At 38.6% G+C, this 18,560-nt stretch overlaps 1 protein-coding gene across 1 annotated transcript in view; it reads right to left on the minus strand.

The window, feature by feature from the left end:
• ABCA13 (ATP binding cassette subfamily A member 13) overlaps nucleotides 1–18,560 on the minus strand; it is a 247,710-nt gene that overhangs the window by 189,273 nt on the left and 39,877 nt on the right. The window contains exons 19-21 of the mRNA XM_039911957.1: nucleotides 12,515–17,230; nucleotides 8,787–10,595; nucleotides 7,873–7,979 (exon numbers count right to left, since the gene is read on the minus strand). Coding sequence (XP_039767891.1) covers nucleotides 7,873–7,979; nucleotides 8,787–10,595; nucleotides 12,515–17,230 — 6,632 coding nt within the window. The remainder of the gene's footprint in view (nucleotides 1–7,872; nucleotides 7,980–8,786; nucleotides 10,596–12,514; nucleotides 17,231–18,560) is intronic.

Consider the following 18,560-nt stretch of genomic DNA (forward strand, 5'->3'; position numbering starts at 1 on the left):
CTGGCGCCTCCTCCCCTTCCCATCCTTTAACTGTTGGAGTTCCTCAAGGGTCAGTTCTTGGCCCTCTTCTGTTCTCCATTTACACTCACTCCCTCGGTGAACTCATTCGCTCTCACGGCTTTGACTACCATCTCTACGCAGATGACACGCAGATCTACATCTCCGCCCCTGTCCTCTCCCCCTCCCTTCAGGCTCGCATCTCCTCCTGCCTCCGGGATGTCTCCACCTGGATGTCGGCCCTCCACCTAAAACTCAACATGAGCAAGACTAAGCTCCTCATCTTCCCTCCCAAACCCGGTCCTCTCCCAGACTTCTCTATCACCGTGGATGGCACGACCATCTTTCCCATTTCTCAGGCCTGCAATCTCGGTGTCATCCTTGACTCGTCTCTCTCATTCACCCCACATATCCTATCTGTTACCAAGACCTGCCGGTTTCACCTTTACAATATCGCCAAGATCTGCCCTTTCCTCTCCACCCAAACGGCTACCTTACTGCTACAGGCCCTTGTTATATCCCGGCTAGACTACTGTGTCAGCCTTCTCTCTGATCTCCCTTCCTCCTCTCTCGCCCCGCTCCAGTCTATTCTTCACTCCGCTGCCCGGCTCATCTTCCTGCAGAAACGATCTGGGCATGTCACTCCCCTTCTTAAACAACCTCAGTGGTTGCCTATCAACCTCCGCTCCAAACAAAAACTCCTCACTCTAGGCTTCAAGGCTCTACATCACCTTGCCCCTTCCTACCTCTCCTCCCTTCTCTCTTTCTACCGCCCACCCTGCACGCTCCGCTCCTCTGCCGCCCACCTCCTCACCATCCCTCGGTCTCGCCTATCCCGCCATCGACCCTGGGGCCACGTCCTCCCGCGGTCCCGGAACACCCTCCCTCCTCACCTCCGCCAAACTGATTCTCTTCCCCTCTTCAAAACCCTTCTTGAAACTCACCTCCTCCAAGAGGCCTTCCCAGACTGAGCTCCTCTTCTCCCTCTACTCCCTCTACCAACCCCCCTTCACCTCTCCGCAACTAAACCCTCTTTTCCCCCCTTTCCCTCTGCTCCTCCCCCTCTCCCTTCTCCTCCCCTCAGCACTATACTCGTCCGCTCAACTGTATATATTTTCATTACCCTATTTATTTTGTTAATGAAATGTACATCGCCTTGATTCTATTTAGTTGCCATTGTTTTTACAAGATGTTCGTCCCCTTGTCTCTATTCATTGCCATTGTTCTTGTCTGTCCGTCTCCCCCGATTAGACTGTAAGCCCGTCAAACGGCAGGGACTGTCTCTATCTGTTGCCGACTTGTTCATTCCAAGTGCTTAGTACAGTGCTCTGCACATAGTAAGCGCTCAATAAATACTATTGAATGAATGAATGAAAAACAAGTAAATAAGCATCAATATAAATAGAACAGAATAGATATATACATATATACACAAGTGCTGTTGGGAGAGGAGGTGGGTAGAGCAAAGGGAGCAAGTTGGGGTGACGTGGAAAGGAGGGGGAGTTGAGGAAAAGGGGGGCTTAATCTGGGAAGGCCTCTTGGAGGAGGTGAGTCTTCAGAAGGGATTTGGAGGGGGGAAGTATAATAGATTGATAACTTCCCTAAGTTTTTTATGAAATATACCACTTGTGCATACATTCCTGTCTCCTGCTGACTTTTCTAACATGGCACTACATTGCTGATTCATTTTCAGCTTATCACCTACTATGACACCTAATATCTTTTTCTGATACACTTGTGCTTTTCCCCATCCTGCATTTGTGTTTGTTTTTGGTCCCTTTGGAATTTCATCCTATTTCTGAAGGATGCTCCTAATTTGTCTGTTATTTTGAATTTGCTTTATTTAATTTTTTTTCCTGTCTTCCAAAGTTTCAGCAACCTAGCATCATTTATTATCATTTTAAAATTTAGTAAAGATATACTCAGTTTCTTTGCTCAATACATTACCTTTGATAGTGAATCCAGGATGTAGAGAAATGGGAAGGGGTCCAGAAAATAATGGTGAAAACTATTTTATAAATATTGTTGGAATGGGACCATTCTTATGGGCCCTTAGAAGGTCTTATAAAATTGATTCCTCAATCTTCAGATTTGTTTATGCATGTAAGACTCTCAATTTGCATGGATTCTTTCTGCACAGATATGCGCATTTGCTTTTCTATCTCCCTGAATGATTTACTTTTCTAGGACATGAAAATGTGGCAATCCTGAGACGTTTTCATATACAAGTTACTGAAAATAATTGCAGGGGAAACTGCAGAACTCCCAGCAAGAATGTATAAACCATCTTTTTAAAGGCCACAATTCTGGAAGACTGGAAGATTGCCAATATAACTTCCTCCTAGGCAGCAAAGTCTGTCAGTCAATCATATTTATTGAACATTTATTGTGTGTAGAGCATGGTAATATAGAGCTTGAGAGAGTACAGTATAACAATAAGCAGACACATTCCCTGCCCACAACGAGCTTACATTCTAGGGGACAATGTCCAGCGATGAACCTGAGTTTTAGGCTAGTGAATCATATTTTTTTCCCTACCAAATTAGTACACTCTATAATTAAATTTAGAATCAATGAGATCATAGAAAAATATAATCTGTTAGTAGAAAGGAAGCATAGTTTCTGAATTATTTTTATTTTTGCTATTACTGTCATTATTTCATTTAAGTGCTTATTATGTGTCTTGTGCTGTTCTAAGCACTGGGGTAGATACAAATTAATCAGATTGGACATAATCCCTGTTCCACGTGTGGAGTTCACAGTTTAACTAGGGGTAATAATACTATCCTGGCATGCTGAAGTTCTTTGAATGGGTCAATTTAACACTTTTTTTAGATGGAAACCAGTAGACACATATGTCTAGTTTTCCAAGGGGTATCCATCAAAACTGTCCATGAAGAACTCTAAAAAAAATTGAGAAATAGTGAAATTGGAGATAATGTTCTGCTATGGGTAGAAAACTGCCTAAATGATAGGAATCAAAAAGTATGGATTAATAGCCACTTTGCAATGTGGAGAGGTTTAGTATTACGTCTACCGGAGGTTTGTTGTAGAACTGGATTTGTTAATATCATTAATATGATCTGAAATTGAAAATGTGTAGCACAATCCAAGTTAGTGGTTGATAATTTGGAATCTCTGATATCTCTTCCAGGTACTGAAAGGGATCAAAGGTGAGGATAAACAGTAGCATGAATAAGCTAAAGCTAAGAGGGGATACAAATGGGAAAATAATAAATTACAACCTAAGCAAATTATGGTAGTCTCTGATCTGCCAATGATGATTTACTAAAACCAATTTGGAGTTGCTATGTTAACTTATTCTTTTAGTTTAGTCCTACATGAGCCAAAAACCAAAAAAGGGAAACCATTATTATGCTTAGCATAATCAGGAAGGGGACAGAAAACAAAACAAAACAAAAAAAAACCAAAAGCATAGTTTCCCCATGACAGAAAACCCTTACCTAGAATACTGTGGGCTCTGCTAGTAGCAGCATCATAGAAAGGACAGAGTAGAGTTGAAGAAGGTACAGAGGAGGCCAATCAAGGCAACAGGGGAAATGAAGAAACTTCCATGTGAGCAAAGATTGGAAAAAAAACCTCTTCAAACTGGAGAGAGAAAATTGATATGGGAAATAAGATCGTGTTTCTTCAAACTGCATGAGGATGAGAGGGCTCATCCAAACTGTGCCAAAAGTTTAAAGGCAATGACTTCAAAATAAACTCAAACAAACACTTCCTCACAAAGTGGGTACCAAACATTAGCAATTTTTTATCATCATATTGTTCAGGCCACACATTTGAGCAAGCCCTAGAGGGGTTTGGCTAAATTCATGGAAAATAATAATAATTATTGTGGTATTTGTTAAGCATTTACCATACTTAGATACAAGATGTTGAATACAAGATAATTAGTTGAGACACAGTCCCTATACCTCACGGGGCTCTTAGTCTAAGGGGGTGAGAAAACTAGTATTAAATTTTAATTTTACGGACAATGAAATTTAGGCACAAAGAAGTTAAATGACTTGCCCAAGGTCAAACAGCAGGTAAGTGATGGATCTGGGATTGGAACCCAGGACCCCTGACTCCCAGGCCCATGCTGCTTGCTGAATGGTCCAGAAGGGAAATTAAAAATAGAGGAAAAGTTAGGAATGCTGAAAGATGCATTCCTAAATATTAGACTCTGTAACAAGGTAGGCAGTCTTCTCACTGTTCCTCGAATATCCTCTTGCCACTATCAGAGGATGGACCACTGATCAGACCCAGTAAGAGGCATTGCTTATTACTTTTATTCTTTTAAGGAAGGAGAGTAATCCATAATCCATTTTGACAAGAAATTGTCATGAAACTAGCTGAACAGAAACGAAAAATGAATGGGAGTATGGGATCTACTGAAACCATGGACTACTTAACTAGAATATATAAAAGTGTGCTTTGAATGAAAAATCAATCAAAACTACAGTAGTGAAAAAATGTGTATTCATAATTTTAGCACCTCAGGTGAAATGACTAATGACTGTCTAGTCATCACAAATGCAAGCTTGGACTGAAAAAATTAAATAATGCAACTCCCCTTTCCTATCAATATTACAGATCCAAGAACATAAAAAATAAAAGACTAGGATGAGTCATGATTAGGTATAGAATGGAGTGGAGGTTCTTGTAATTAAATATAAAGATTAAAAATTAATTATCTATTACTAATACATCACTCCAAGTGTAATATATCAGTTAAACAGCTGCAGAGAAGAACTATAGCTAAACTTAATGAGATATTAATCTGAATATTTAATCTATTTAAAAATCATTACATTATTCATATGTGAAGTGTCAAAATGATTATGTCTTCAAATACAGCTAGATTCAATACGCATGCCCTCTAAGCATTTGAGAATAAGGAACTTCAATCATTTGCAGATATGAGAAGCAGCGTGGCTCAGTGGAAAAAGCATGGGCTTTGGAATCAGAACTCATGAGTTCGAATCCCAGCTCTGCCACTTGTCAGCTGTGTGACTGTAGGCAAGTCACTTAACTTCTCTGTGCCTCAGTTCCCTCATCTGTAAAATGGGGATTAAGACTGTGAGCCCCACGTGGGACAACCTGATTCCCCTATGTCTACCCCAGTGCTTAGAACAGTGCTCGGCACATAGTAAGCGCTTAACAAATACTAACATTATTATTATTATTACATTTCCTCCAAGAGGCCTTCTCCAACTAAGCCATCATTTTCACTTCCCCAACTTCCTTCCTTACTGCTCTTATATTTGCACCTTTTATTCTCCACACCCTCAGGCCCAGAGCACCTACATACACATCCATTATCTATTTATACCAATGTCTGCCTCCCCCTCTAGACTTTAAGCTCTTTGTGGGAAGGGAATGTGTCCACCAACTCTGCTATGTTGTACTCTCCTAAGTGATTAGTGCAGTGCTCTGCACACAGAAAGGGCTCAATAAGAAAATCAGTTGATCTCAGTGTTGTGTTAAAATAATTGGAGCACTGCTTGACAATCTTGAATTATAGCTAGAAATGTTCAGGTGCTTTACTTGGACAACAAAGAACAAGATACAGTTAAAAATGTGAGATTTCCTTTGGCCAATACCTGCATTTTGGCCTAGTTTTGTTTAAAAATAACATCTTTCATTCCTGGAGTGTTCTCGCATTATTCATCTCATTCTGTGTACATCAACCCTGTGAGGCACGTACAAAGGTAGGTGTTATTATGCCCATTATGCAGATGAAGAAAATGAGGCACAGAGAGGTTAAGTGGCTCACCCAAGGTCACACAGCAGGTGGTGACAGAACTCAATCTCAAACCCAGGTCCTTCCACTACGTCATGTTGCCTTCCCTGTGTCTGTGACTGATCAGCTCTAGATGGTATTCATGGACCACAAAGAAGGATCAAGCACAAGAGTTCTGGAAATCGTAGAGTAAATTCTGAACCCAATCGTGACACATCCAGGGTCTTAATCTTTCAAAGCCTTACTGAAGACATATCTCCAAGAGGCCTTCCCTGACTAAAGCCCTCTTTTCCTTTCCTCCCACTCCCTTCTGTGTTGCCCTGACTAGCTCTCTTTTTGCATCCTTCTGCCCCGTGCCACAACAGTTATGTACATATCTGTAATTTATTTATATTAATGCCTATCTTCCCCTGAGTGAGAATGAGTGAGTAAGCTCACTGTGGGCAGGGAATGTGCCTGTTTAATATTATCTTGTATGCTCCCAAATGCTCAGTACAGTGCTCTGCACAGAGTAAGTGCTCAATAAATATGATTTACTTACTGGCTGACCGGTAACTTCAAAGGGGGTAGACACAAGCCAGAAAGGCAGAATAAATTACTTAAAGATGTGTCTCAAATAATGTATCTTTAGACTTAGGCTGTTGGGTGACCACTGCACTGGAAAAGCCAGCCCAGTGGGTCGCAATAGGAAGAAGGACTGTTCTATTTGACTTTAAGCCTGGTGTGGGCAGAGATTGTCTTTCTTTATTGCTGAATTGTACTTTCCAAGGGCTCAGTACAGTGTAAGTGCTCATTAAATATGATTGAATGAATGAATGGAGGCTTGATGAGCATAAGGTTTTGAGAGGCGAGCCCCAAAACAGACAGACTTTTAATGGGGACTCACCACCCTCACTCAACCCACATATTCAATCAGTGACAAATTCCTGTCAGTTCGACCTTCAAAATCCTGCTAAAATCCTTCCTTTCCTGTCCATTCAAACTGCTACCATGTTAATCCAAACACTTATCCTATCCCACCTTGATTACTGCATCAGCCTCCTCACTGACCTCCCTGCCTCCTATCTCTCCCCACTCAAGTCCATACTTCACTCTGCTGCCCAGATCAGTATAATGTGCTGTACATAGTAAGCATTCCATAAATATCAATGATTGATTGGGACAAACCAATTAGCAAAGAAAGAATCTGTCCTCACAAACAAGCAATATGGTTAGATGTGTCATTCTTATATTGGTCTTTCTGGTACCAGGTCTCACATATGGATAATAATAATAATTATGGCTATTGTTATGTGCTTACTATGTGCCAAGCACTGAGGTAGATACAAGTTGGTCAGGTTGGACACAGTCCCTGTAACACATGGGGCTCACAATCTTAATCCCATTTTACAGATGAATTAACTGAGGCCCAGAGAAGTTAAGTGACTTCCCTAAAGTCACACAGCAGACATGTGGCAGAGCTTGGATTAGAGACCAGGTACTCCTGACTCCCAGGCCCATCTTCTACCTTCAGAAGTGCTATCTTTCAAAATGAAGGATGATTATATTTGAACATAGGCTTTTAGAGGCACTGGGGAATATACAAAGAAACAGCCTGGCCTAGTGGAAAGAGTATGGGCCTGGGATTCTGGGGAACTGGATTTTAATTTAGTCTCTGTCATTTGCCTTCTGTGTGACTTTGAGCAAATCACTTAATTTATTTGCGCCTCAGTTTCTTCATCTGTAAAACAAGATTCATTACCTGTTCTCCCTCCCACTTTGAAATATTATGCACTAAAGAAATCAAGTATTATTGAATCACAATTTAAAAATTAAAATAGTTTAAGGCCAAGGTCTTGACCATGTGAAATGGTGAGCCCCGTGGGAGACAGGGATTGTGTCCAATCAGGTGATCTTGTATTCATCGCAGTGCTTAGCACTGTGCTTATGCATAGAGTAAGAACTTAATGAACACTGCAGTTATGATTGTTATAATTATAACACTAGTAATGGGATCACGAAATATCCCTGTTTGGCTATTCGCACACCATATTGTGTGTGTTTGTGTGTGTCTCCAACTTCTGTGTCTCATGCAAGCTAATGGGGATAAATTTACATTCCCTCCAAAATATGATATTTCATGCACCAACCTGCTAGGATCAACAATACATTCAAAAATGTCATCTTCACCGTCTGCAAAATCTGGATTTCAGAGGGCTTGAAGTGATGCTGGAAGAGTTGGCATATATCAAAGATACTAGTAAAAAGCAGAGAGCGGTATTAAATGCTTAAATGATGGAATATGTACAAGTTACACATTAAGTATATATTCACTCCTTCATTCTACTAAGCCAAAGCCTTGTTTTACAAGGAATAAAAAGCTACAGTAGAAGAATTCTGACACAGAATTTTTGCACGTGGAAAATTGAAATCCATAGGTAACGCCAAACTTCACTTTATCTAATAGTTTTAACCTTCCCTTCCATCATACTCCAGCCAATCCTCAGACAGAGATGTTGACAGGGAATTGGCCAATAGGTAGACTATAAAAAGGATCATTTGGGATTGTGAGCAATCCATGACACAAGTGGGATGATCAGGTTATGAGCAATTGGATTTTCCATATGCATACACACACCCACACAGAAACATATATTCCCAAGAGAACTTGTATCTGTGTAATGTAATTCATTTTTTCCAGCTTTAGCCTTCAAAGCATCCAGACACATCTATAAAAATTGTTTTCTTCTTTTTTGCTCTGCTCTCAAATGCTCAGCCCTGGTTTCCCACCATACCTAAACCCCTATCACTGACCAAATCCCCATGTTTCATAAACGTGTCTCTTCCACCCAGCAGCCAACTTCTATTCCAACTTCAGCTCTCAGCATCCTATTCTCCTGTCCTCTGTAACCATTGTGACTTTGCTACTTGTAAAGAAACCAAAAAAGATCAACAAAAAAACAACAAAAAAAAAAAAACCCAAACTTCCCTAATCAACGTCTTCATGTGATCATATCTTAGTCCCCTATATAGTGCTCAGTGATTAAAAAAAAATACAATTTACCTTTTCTCTCCCAGTGGGCCTTTTTGCCTGGCTTCAGTCAATTCAATGATTCCCTTCAAATATCTTCCATAAGGTGATACAGATCTGAATGTGTGAGGAAAATCTTGCATCTGTTGTACACTGTTTTTTGTTAAATCTGAAATAACATTTTCTCTAGTTGTTGCATCACCAAATGAGTCCAAAACTTTTTTGAATAAGGTTTCCATCTGATTTGTCTGAAATGGCAACCTCTTCATCCAAATAACCATTTCACTTAATCTGACCTGAATTATTCTTTCCATTTGTTGGAGAGTTGCATTACGCAGGTTAAGGTTATCAAAAAACAGGGCCTCGCCTACCAGTCTTCCAGCAAAATGTTTTATCAAACTAAAGATCTTCTCAGCTGCTTCTGTGACTTCGGAAAAATTGGTTTGAAACGGGGCATATGTTTGCAAATGATCTGATATATTCAAACCACTTTCCAGTAAATTTTTGGAGAAAGCTTTCAAAACCATCATTTTCAAATATAACTCTGATTCTGAACTTTTTGGTGACAGTACATTATTGAAAAAACGAATTGCTTCTTGAGTCATTTCCCATTTTGTTTGTTGGATTTTGTGATGAGTTGAATTCAGTTTGGAATTCAGTAAGTTTATGCTGCTACATAAATCCTTTATTGGCAAGAAACCATTGAGAATCTCATGCATTAAACTGGCAATGCCTCTAGATGAATTTTGGGTTGAATTTATCATAGCTTCCATAAAATTTCCCAGATCAATAGAATCACTTTTCAAACTGGCTAAAAATTCAGAAATATCTTCTACAATTCTGGTAAAGTCCTTGGATTGGCTTAGATTTCTAAGGAAACTTGTTGGCATATTTACAATTTCAAATTCATTTGACTTATATGGTTTCATCTGGATAGTCCTATAGGTCAAATTAAGAAATAGCTTCAACAGGTCCTCCACTTTATGAGAGGGTAAATGTTCTGGATTCTTAGTGGTAACTAATTCATTCACTGCACCATGAACAGCTTCTTGCAACGCTGAGAAGAGAATGTCAATGAAATGGAAATAGTCTTTTGTTTTGGAGTTGAAGTGAGTTTCAGAGATATTGATTATCCTTTCTGAAAACTTTTTGGAAAGTCTAAGAAATTCAATAATCTTGTCTACCGATTTAGCCAGCTCTCTAAACTCACCGATGTCCTGCAACAAAAAGTTCAAAGTATTCGATATTTGGAAGAAAGGTTCAGGGGAATCGTGTTCTCTAATTGTCTGTGAGATGATATGTAGCAAGTCCAGGGTAACTTCTATTGCTTCTCCGTTATGCAGAGGAAAATTTTTGTCACTCAAGCGCAACAACTCTGTTAATTTGGCAAGTACCGTTTCTTGGAGGGTTGGATACAAAAGCTGAAAATCTTTCATGTTATTTCTGAAAATAATGTTCAGGAGATTTTCTAATTCTGCTGAAGCTTGCCTTACAAGGAGAAGACTCCTGGTAAGATCTTGATTCAGTTGGGATAGGTCTCCAGAGCGATTCATCACAGACAGCAACTGGTTGACAATTGAAACCATTTCAAAATGACTTTCAGAGTTATTATTCATAGTGATATCTCTTAAAAGAACATTAAATACATCCTTCACAAACTTCAATCCTTGTGGCCTGTCAAAGTGAAATGTCCCATTCTCTAATAAAAATGCGTGTTTGATTAGATCATAAATTTTTTCCTTTAAAGTAGAAAAAATTCCTGTCATCCTGCTATCTTCTTCCATCATGTTAATGAGTGGATCCAACTTTAAAATATCTAAAATCTTATCCTTGGGGAAAATACTGTAACGACAACAAAATGGGAGTTTATTATAGTAATTTGTAAAAAGTTTAAAACATGCCACGCAATTTGTCATAAAAATATGGGCTTCTGTGAAGAAATAATGTACTACAAATGCTCTGTGCATTCTGACATTAACTCCTACTCCCTCCTACTTAGATTGTGAACTCTAAATAGACAAAGACTATGTCAAGCCTGCATATCTTGAATCTACCCCAGCATTTAGTAGTGTTCGGCACACTGAAAACACTTAACAAACATTATTATCATTATTATTATCAAGAAGGAGATGTGATAAAATCAATTCTTACTTAAGCTTTTTACTTTACTCCTAAACTCTCGGAATTTAGAAGAGGGAGAAGGTGATTTCCCTTCCTTGAAGGGGGGTTATTTTCCCTTGCAGAATTACTAGAGAAAAAAAAAAGATTAGCCACCAGATGAGCCGTGTCACTGATTCCTTACATTAATAATAATAATAATAATGTTGGTATTTGTTAAGTGCTTACTATGTGCCAAGCACTGTTCTAAGTGCTGGGGTAGATACAAGGTAATCAGGTTGTCCCACGTAGGGCTCACAGTCTTCATCCCTGTTTTACAGATGAGGGAACTGAGGCACAAAGAAGTTAAGTGACTTGCCCAAGGTCACACAGCTGGCAAGCGGCGGAGCGGGATTAGAACCCATGACCTCTGACTCCCAACCCCGGGCTCTTTCCACTGAGCCACACTGCTTCTCAATCAGTGGTATTTAAGACTTCTTTGGACAAGGAGCAGAGGCTGGTTTTCTATCTTCAGAAGAGAAGATAGAGCATCTGTAGAGAAGCTTGAAACAAAATCAAAAGGACCTGAGCTGCTGCTGTTGAAGCACTATGATCCCATCTCTATCTTCAGTGCAATGAAGAGATATTAAATAACAAGAACTATTGGTTTTATGACAACGTGGTTTGCCTTGAAAATTCAAGATTTGAATCAACCAGCTAGTCTCCCTAATGTTGCCTGTCACTCCCTATTTCCATCCCCGCCTCTGGACTGCCTGGACCCCGGGGACTCTCAGAAGGGGAACAAGCCAGTAGTCATGAAATGAGTTGTGGAATATCAGGACTAGTATCACTGTGAGCTCTCTCTATCTGTCTGCATAGTACAGAGGCCAAGAACATGAGTTAGACTCTGAGAATCATGATTATCCCAACAGAATAGACACTAAGACAGAACTTCCTTCTGGAAAATTCTGTTGGGAAAAATATCAGTAACTGGTAGAGCTCCAATTCCCGAGTGGGGGAACAGCTAAAATAATCTGTGAGCACATCTATAGTTGAAACTTGGACCATTTTAATTATTAGACTCATTTATGGTTTCATATCATTTAATGCTTTATCTAGCTCTCCTACCAACCCCCTGGAAATGTGTTTTTGCTGAATTACACATTAAGGAAAACTCAGGGTATAATAGTCTGCACATCTGATGCCAAAAGTACACAGACACAGACAGCCAGTTCCTCTAACACTGTGCTTTGCCGTGGCAAACAGCCTTGTATAACTGGAAGAATGGACCCTAATTCTGCCAACCACAGTCTACCCAAAGCAGAAATTGAAACAATGTGTTCTTGAAGAACTAGGTGTGCTTGTGTTTTTGTTTTTTAATTAAGAAAGAGAGCCTCTTGACCAGCACATCATTTTTTGAGATAATATTAACATGCAGTGCTAAGTAAACCAATATAATCACATGATTAAAGAATAATCAAATGAATGAACAAAATTTTGTTCCTGCACCCAGCTGCCTAGTTAATATAAATGAAAATATTACTCATTATTAAAATCATATTTAATGTTAAGTAAAGAAAAAATGGAACTAACTCCATTGTTGTGTAGAATAATCTTTGTGTTATTTGGTCAGAGAGAGAAGATTAAACAAAAAATATTCTTACCTCATTTCTGCAACTATGTCTTTATGGAAGTCTTTCAACAGGAGAACTATTTTGTTCCCGAAATTTTCTTCTGATGAAGATGAGGAGAACGTTTGCAAAATCTGATCTATGAGTTCCACTGCCCTACTAGGATAAAGAGAGAGATTGTTCCCATAGTTTTCAAACTGTGTAGAATTAAAGACCAGATCAATGAAGTCCATTACTTGAAGGTCACTGTGATTTAAATGCTGGACTGCTTCCTGAGACCTGCCAGCAATGTCCGGGGTTGCATTAAACAAGATGCCCTCAGAAAACAAATGAGCGAGGGAGAAACGGATCCATTTCTCCTGGCTTAGCAGATGAGCAAGAAATGTGATGGGACTGTTCACTTCTCTAGAGACATTCTTGAAGTGTTCCAGAAAATCTGTAATACCTTTCACCATCCAAGCTATATCACTAGGTGAACTTTCATTGGCCATAAGAAGGATCAACGTGTGTATTAATCGAGAATAGTTGCTACTAAAATACTCATGTAGCCAGGCACTAGTAAAGAGTAGAAAGTCTTCAAGGATTCTCACTGCTGGCAGAGATGATGAATTGAATTGACTCAAAAACTGTACAAGTGGTAAGCTAATGTTCTGAATAGCCACAGCATGTATTAAGTTAATTTCTTCTTTGATCACTGAGAGCATGTGTTTAACATTTAGGTCCTTCATGATGTCCTTCACAACAATCTCTGACTCGTTCAGCAAGGTTTCAAGTTTACCAAGTATATCACTGTTCTTACTATAGTTTGACAGAGCTGTAAAGACATCATAAGCCTTATTTCCATTAGGAGATTTCATCATCAAAGGTCTCACTAGAGATAGGAAAAGAGAAAAGAGATTTTCTGTACCCACGTCCTCAGAGTTAAACTTTGCCAAGCTTTTCAGACTAAAATTGTTGCTTGGCATTCGCAGCTTTGCATTTCCATTCAGGTTGAACACCTTGGTCAGGTCTATTAGCTGTTCAAAAAGATCTTTGGCTATGACATTTTCAGTTTGGTTTATATCATTTAGGCCAAATTGGAATGCAATTTGCTTCATTGGTGAGGAAGTACATTGAGTGGAGTAATTATCATTTCTTTGGCTTCCAGAAGGCAAGGCATTGGTTGCTAGTTTATGCCAAAACACTTGGAGCTCTTTCAGAATGGGGGATTTAATGTAGAACATCTCAGAAACCTTCAAAAAAATAGTATTCCATTCTCCAAACTCATGAAGGAAACAAATCAATTTCTGAGTTATGTCCATCATAAAGGTGTCATTTGAGCACTGTAAATCATTTCCTAAAGGTACCAGCCTGAGGTGCTGAAATACACCAGCCATTTTGCTATATATAGAAAAATCACCAAAACTGTGTACACGGCAAGCTTCTAGTAATGCATTCTCATGAGATATTGAAGTTGTGTGGTTCTGGCACCATATAACGGGGAAACAACCTAATGCTTCTATTGAGATATTTGGCTTATCCTTCACTAGTTCTACAATATCTAGAAGGTCTCTTAGTGTGTTGGCAATGTCTTCCTTGGTGACTGTGGAGATGCTTGTTCCATGAGACAAGGTGAACTCATAGAGGTCTTTCAGGGCATCGGTGAGATTTCTCTGAGCCAGTTCCTGTAGCAGGCTCACTCCGTAAGGAAGCATGTAGTAAGCATCTATTACAGTATTAACTATTTTGGGGGGGAATAGGTGAGAAAGTTGCCACAAATGATTAATATTCCAAGAACGTGAGCTGTTTACCAATGACTCCATTAACCTAACGAGCAGGTTTATCTTAGAATTTCCACTCTGCCCTGTACTGATATTCTTAAAGAAATAATTCATGCTTTCACTCAGTTGTTCAACTTGATCCATCAAAAGTTCTATGTCTTGATTTTTTAAGTTATGCATCAGAGTTTTGATCGTCTTTAAAACCTGCATGTTTCCTGACTCTTGAGGAACGTTGGGAAAAATGGAAGGCATTAAAAAGTTGATCACATCCCTTATTATCTGAATATCAAAACCTGCTGCTTTCTTTACTGTTTGGAGACTTGCATTTGGAGAATACTGCTTATTGTGAGACAGGTTAAATGCAAAGTAACTAACCAAGTAGAGAACTGAATCTCTTAGATTTTTACTTTCCTTTTTGGGAAAGGCTGAAAACACTTTTAAAAGCTTTCCAGTGTCAGAATATGAGTTGTTTGGTAAGATTTGAAATGTAATATTTTTCATAAGCATTTGAATTTCTCTCAAGAATGCCAATGAAGATTGCCACAAATCTTGGAATTGGTTTGGAAATTCATTTGAATTAACTGTGGTTCCTGTAAACAATTTAGTGAAAGTTTTCTGTTTTGAATCAGGCATGAATTTTAAGTCTCTGATTAAATTGTTGATGATTGCTTCAATTTGGTCCCCTGAATCACTTAAAAGGGTAGAAATAAACTCAAGTGTTGGAATTCTTTCTTTTTCATACAAAAGAATAAGTATGTCTTTTAGAACATCTGTTACATTTGCAAAGTAAACAGCTATACAGTTCATATTTGAATCTCTCAGTGAACAAAGAGGATTGGCAATACTTAATGCCAAATTTACAAATTTCATTGTGTGCCTCAATCCATTTTCTCTATCACTGACACTTCCCAGAGACTTAAACCCAACCAAAATGTCATAGACATGGACAAGGGGAGAACTAGCATTCCATTTTCCTCTCAGATTGCTGATGATGTCTATCCATCTGTTACAACTTTTTAGTTCACTAACACTATTGTTTAAATTAAAAATGGAATTTAAATTAGTCAAAATGCCCCGGAAAATACTTTCTTCAGCCGATGGATGCTCTTTGGTAACATTTGTGAAAATTCTGACACAAGATATTAGATTTTCATCAGATTCATTTCTGAGGAATTCCATGGTCTCTCTTAGTTCAGTCAGAACCATCTCAATTTCTTCTCCAGAGCCTAGTAGAGATTTGGAAAACTTACGTGCTTTCAAGATTGTATTTCTGTCTATGTATTCTTTTGCATGGTTCAGTTCAATTAACACTTCAAACAGAGAGTCCAAAAACTCCCTGCTAATGTTAATGTTTAATAGAATTTCCTTTAATTCAAGAAATGTGTTTTCCAAATTTAAAAATGCTTTCTTGAACCCTTCTGCGTTAAATGATCTCAAGGAAGCAGATGAATTTTCTAATGTAGCCAGAAGACTATTTAAAGCCTGAAAATCATTCCAATTGCTATTAGCACTAGCCTGAGTTATATTTTTTAATAAGCCCATAACCAAATGAGTACTAGCCTGGTAGGGAAAAATTAGTGTGCATTTTTCTGAAATATCAAATTTGTATTTTAATCCTTCAGAAAGTTCCCTTAGTCCAACCTGAAGAGAAGAGATAAACTTTAATTCCAATTTCAAGGTTTGAGATGTGGCTTCCAATATATCACCCAACATCTGAACCCAAGAAATGGTGCATAGTGGATCTAAAGACCCATTAAATTTAGTGCCACCATCTGACCAATTTGACAGCATGTTGCCCAGGTGTTGAATTACTGAATTATCTGAATCAATTGAATAATTCACATAAGGAATCCTGTCGATTTCAAAATCCAAGCATTCATCCTCAAGTGACCCTCCTACTGAATAGTTAAAAAGCTGTTTCAGATAATGAAAAGTAGAAATCTGAAAATTTTCATTCATTTTGAACCTTTGCTTAAGAATCATCAGTGGCAAGTGTATTTTTTCCATTTTTTGACCTTCTTTCTGAATCAGGGAATGTGTTATGAACACCAAATAATTAGAAACTGAAAATAGCTTTTCACAAAGAGACTTTTCAGAGAGATGACTGAGTAGACTTGCCGATTCGGATACAATTTCAAATGTTTTGTTAATATGTTGGAAATTAAACTCTTCTAAAAAATCTGAAATGCCTTTTGATATTTGGTTCATGAATATTAGCAAAAGGTCTCTACTCTTGCAATTTGAGAAAAACGTATGGACATTTTGGTAGACAGATGAAAAAATGGGCAGTAGACGAGCAGCATCTTTATCTTTAAAAATATTTTGGTAAATATGAGTCACTTTTTTTTGAAATTGCTGAATTTGAGATGCAGCAGGAATTGAGATGAAGGCAGATGCATTTCTCAGAGTATAAATGGTATTTCGAGCTGCTGTGGCTTGTTCCTGCTTCAGTAATCCAGCGGCATGGAGGTTGTTGATAATATTTTCACTGAAATTTGCAAAATCCATGTTAAGACCACTCTGGTTTTTGGAAATTGACCAATTTAAAAATTTAGACAAGATGGCCAACTTTTCTTTTTCTCCCTTTGGAACATCATACATCCACAGTTCTTGGAGTCCTATGTTAATTTTACTAAGGATCAATTCCTCTATTTGCAAGAGTGCTACTGATGCATTCTTCGACCAAATCATAGCAAATGTTTTCTCTATTATCACTTTAATGGCTTCAGAAAGTCTCTGAGTATCAAGAGCAGAATCCTGAGCCCTTGATATTCCAGAATCTTGGCTCTTAAAGAACATATTATTCAAGAACATGTCTGTGAGATATGAGAGATTGGGAAATTTGGGACCTTCATATGAATTAGATGAACCAGGTAGGAACATCTCATCCAAAAAATCTATAAATCTTAGAAAAAAAGTCATCTTTTCATCTTCATAATTCTGCTTGTGTATTTCCTTCTTCAGAGGTTCCTTTGTGGAATCCCAAATTCTGTAAAATGAATCCAGATTTGGGGACGATAAGTACTAAAAGCAATGCAAAGCAGCGATCCAATGTATGATCATCGATTTTCTTTATGCATCACATTATAGCATCACTTCTCAAAATGATGGATAACTATATATGAACATATTCAAACACGTATAGCAAGTGCCTTCCAGTGCATGTTAGGAATTTTAACTTAGAGGAAATGACTTGAGAAATAGAAAAATTAAATTGGGGGAAACCTCATGGGGAAGGTGGAATTTCAGGAGTCTTTGAAGATGGGGAGAGGTGCTGTGGGGAGGATTTGGAAGGAGTGAGAATTATAAATGGGAAGAAGGTATTACCAAGGGGTCAGAGAGCAGAGAATGAGGTTAGCTTGGGAGGATCAAAGAGTGCAAACTGGGATTCCATTCAACAGTACAATTTACAAGTAAGAGGGGGGAGAGCTGATGGAGTGCCTTTAAGGTCAGACGTTTCTGCTTGATGTGGAAAAGGGATGAGCAACCACAGAAGGTTTTTGAGAAATGGAGAGATGAGTGTAGAATGATATATTAGAAAAATGATCTGAGCAACAGAATGAAGTATGGACAGGAGACCAGGAAACCGGTGGGAAAGCTCATACACAAGTTAAATAAGATGAACATCTGGAAATAAAGGGCAATCTCCCTCTTCTCTCCAGTGCAGGCCACATTTTAGTCCCAAGCTTTCTGAACAGGTTATTAATAATAATAATAGTATTTGTGTCATTTAAGTGCTTACTATGTTCCAGCCACTGTAGTAAGTGCAGGGGAAGATACAAGGTAAAGAATATAGTCAACTATATGGCAACTGAATTGCAGTGACTTGAAACAAAAAGGCAATAATGAAATGATGGAATTTATTAAACATTTTGTGCCAAGACCTTTGGTAGATACAAGACAATCAGATGGGACAAACACCCCTCACAGTGAGGCTCACAGTCCAAGAGCCTTATTTATAGTTGTGTAAATTGAGGCTCAGAGTGATTAATTGACTTGTCCCAGGTCACACAGCAGGCAAGTGGTAGAACTGGGTTAAGAACCACCGAGGTCTCCTAACCTCCGGTCCCATGCTCTATCCACTATACCACACTGCCTTCTTAGTGCCTCAAAACTTACAGAACTGCAGACAGCAATATCAAGACCTGTATGTTGGGTCTATTAACCTGACAAAAGCATTTGGCACCATCAAAACATCAAGTCTGTAGAAATGGATAAGTATTTTCAGTTGCCCTGAGAAAATGCACCAAGATCCTAGGCTATCCCAAGATGGTGGTTGGTCCAATCACAATTAGAAATACCTTCTTCTGACTCTTTGC

Source organism: Ornithorhynchus anatinus, chromosome 4 (assembly GCF_004115215.2).
Source record: "Ornithorhynchus anatinus isolate Pmale09 chromosome 4, mOrnAna1.pri.v4, whole genome shotgun sequence".
Lineage (NCBI taxonomy): Eukaryota > Metazoa > Chordata > Mammalia > Monotremata > Ornithorhynchidae > Ornithorhynchus > Ornithorhynchus anatinus.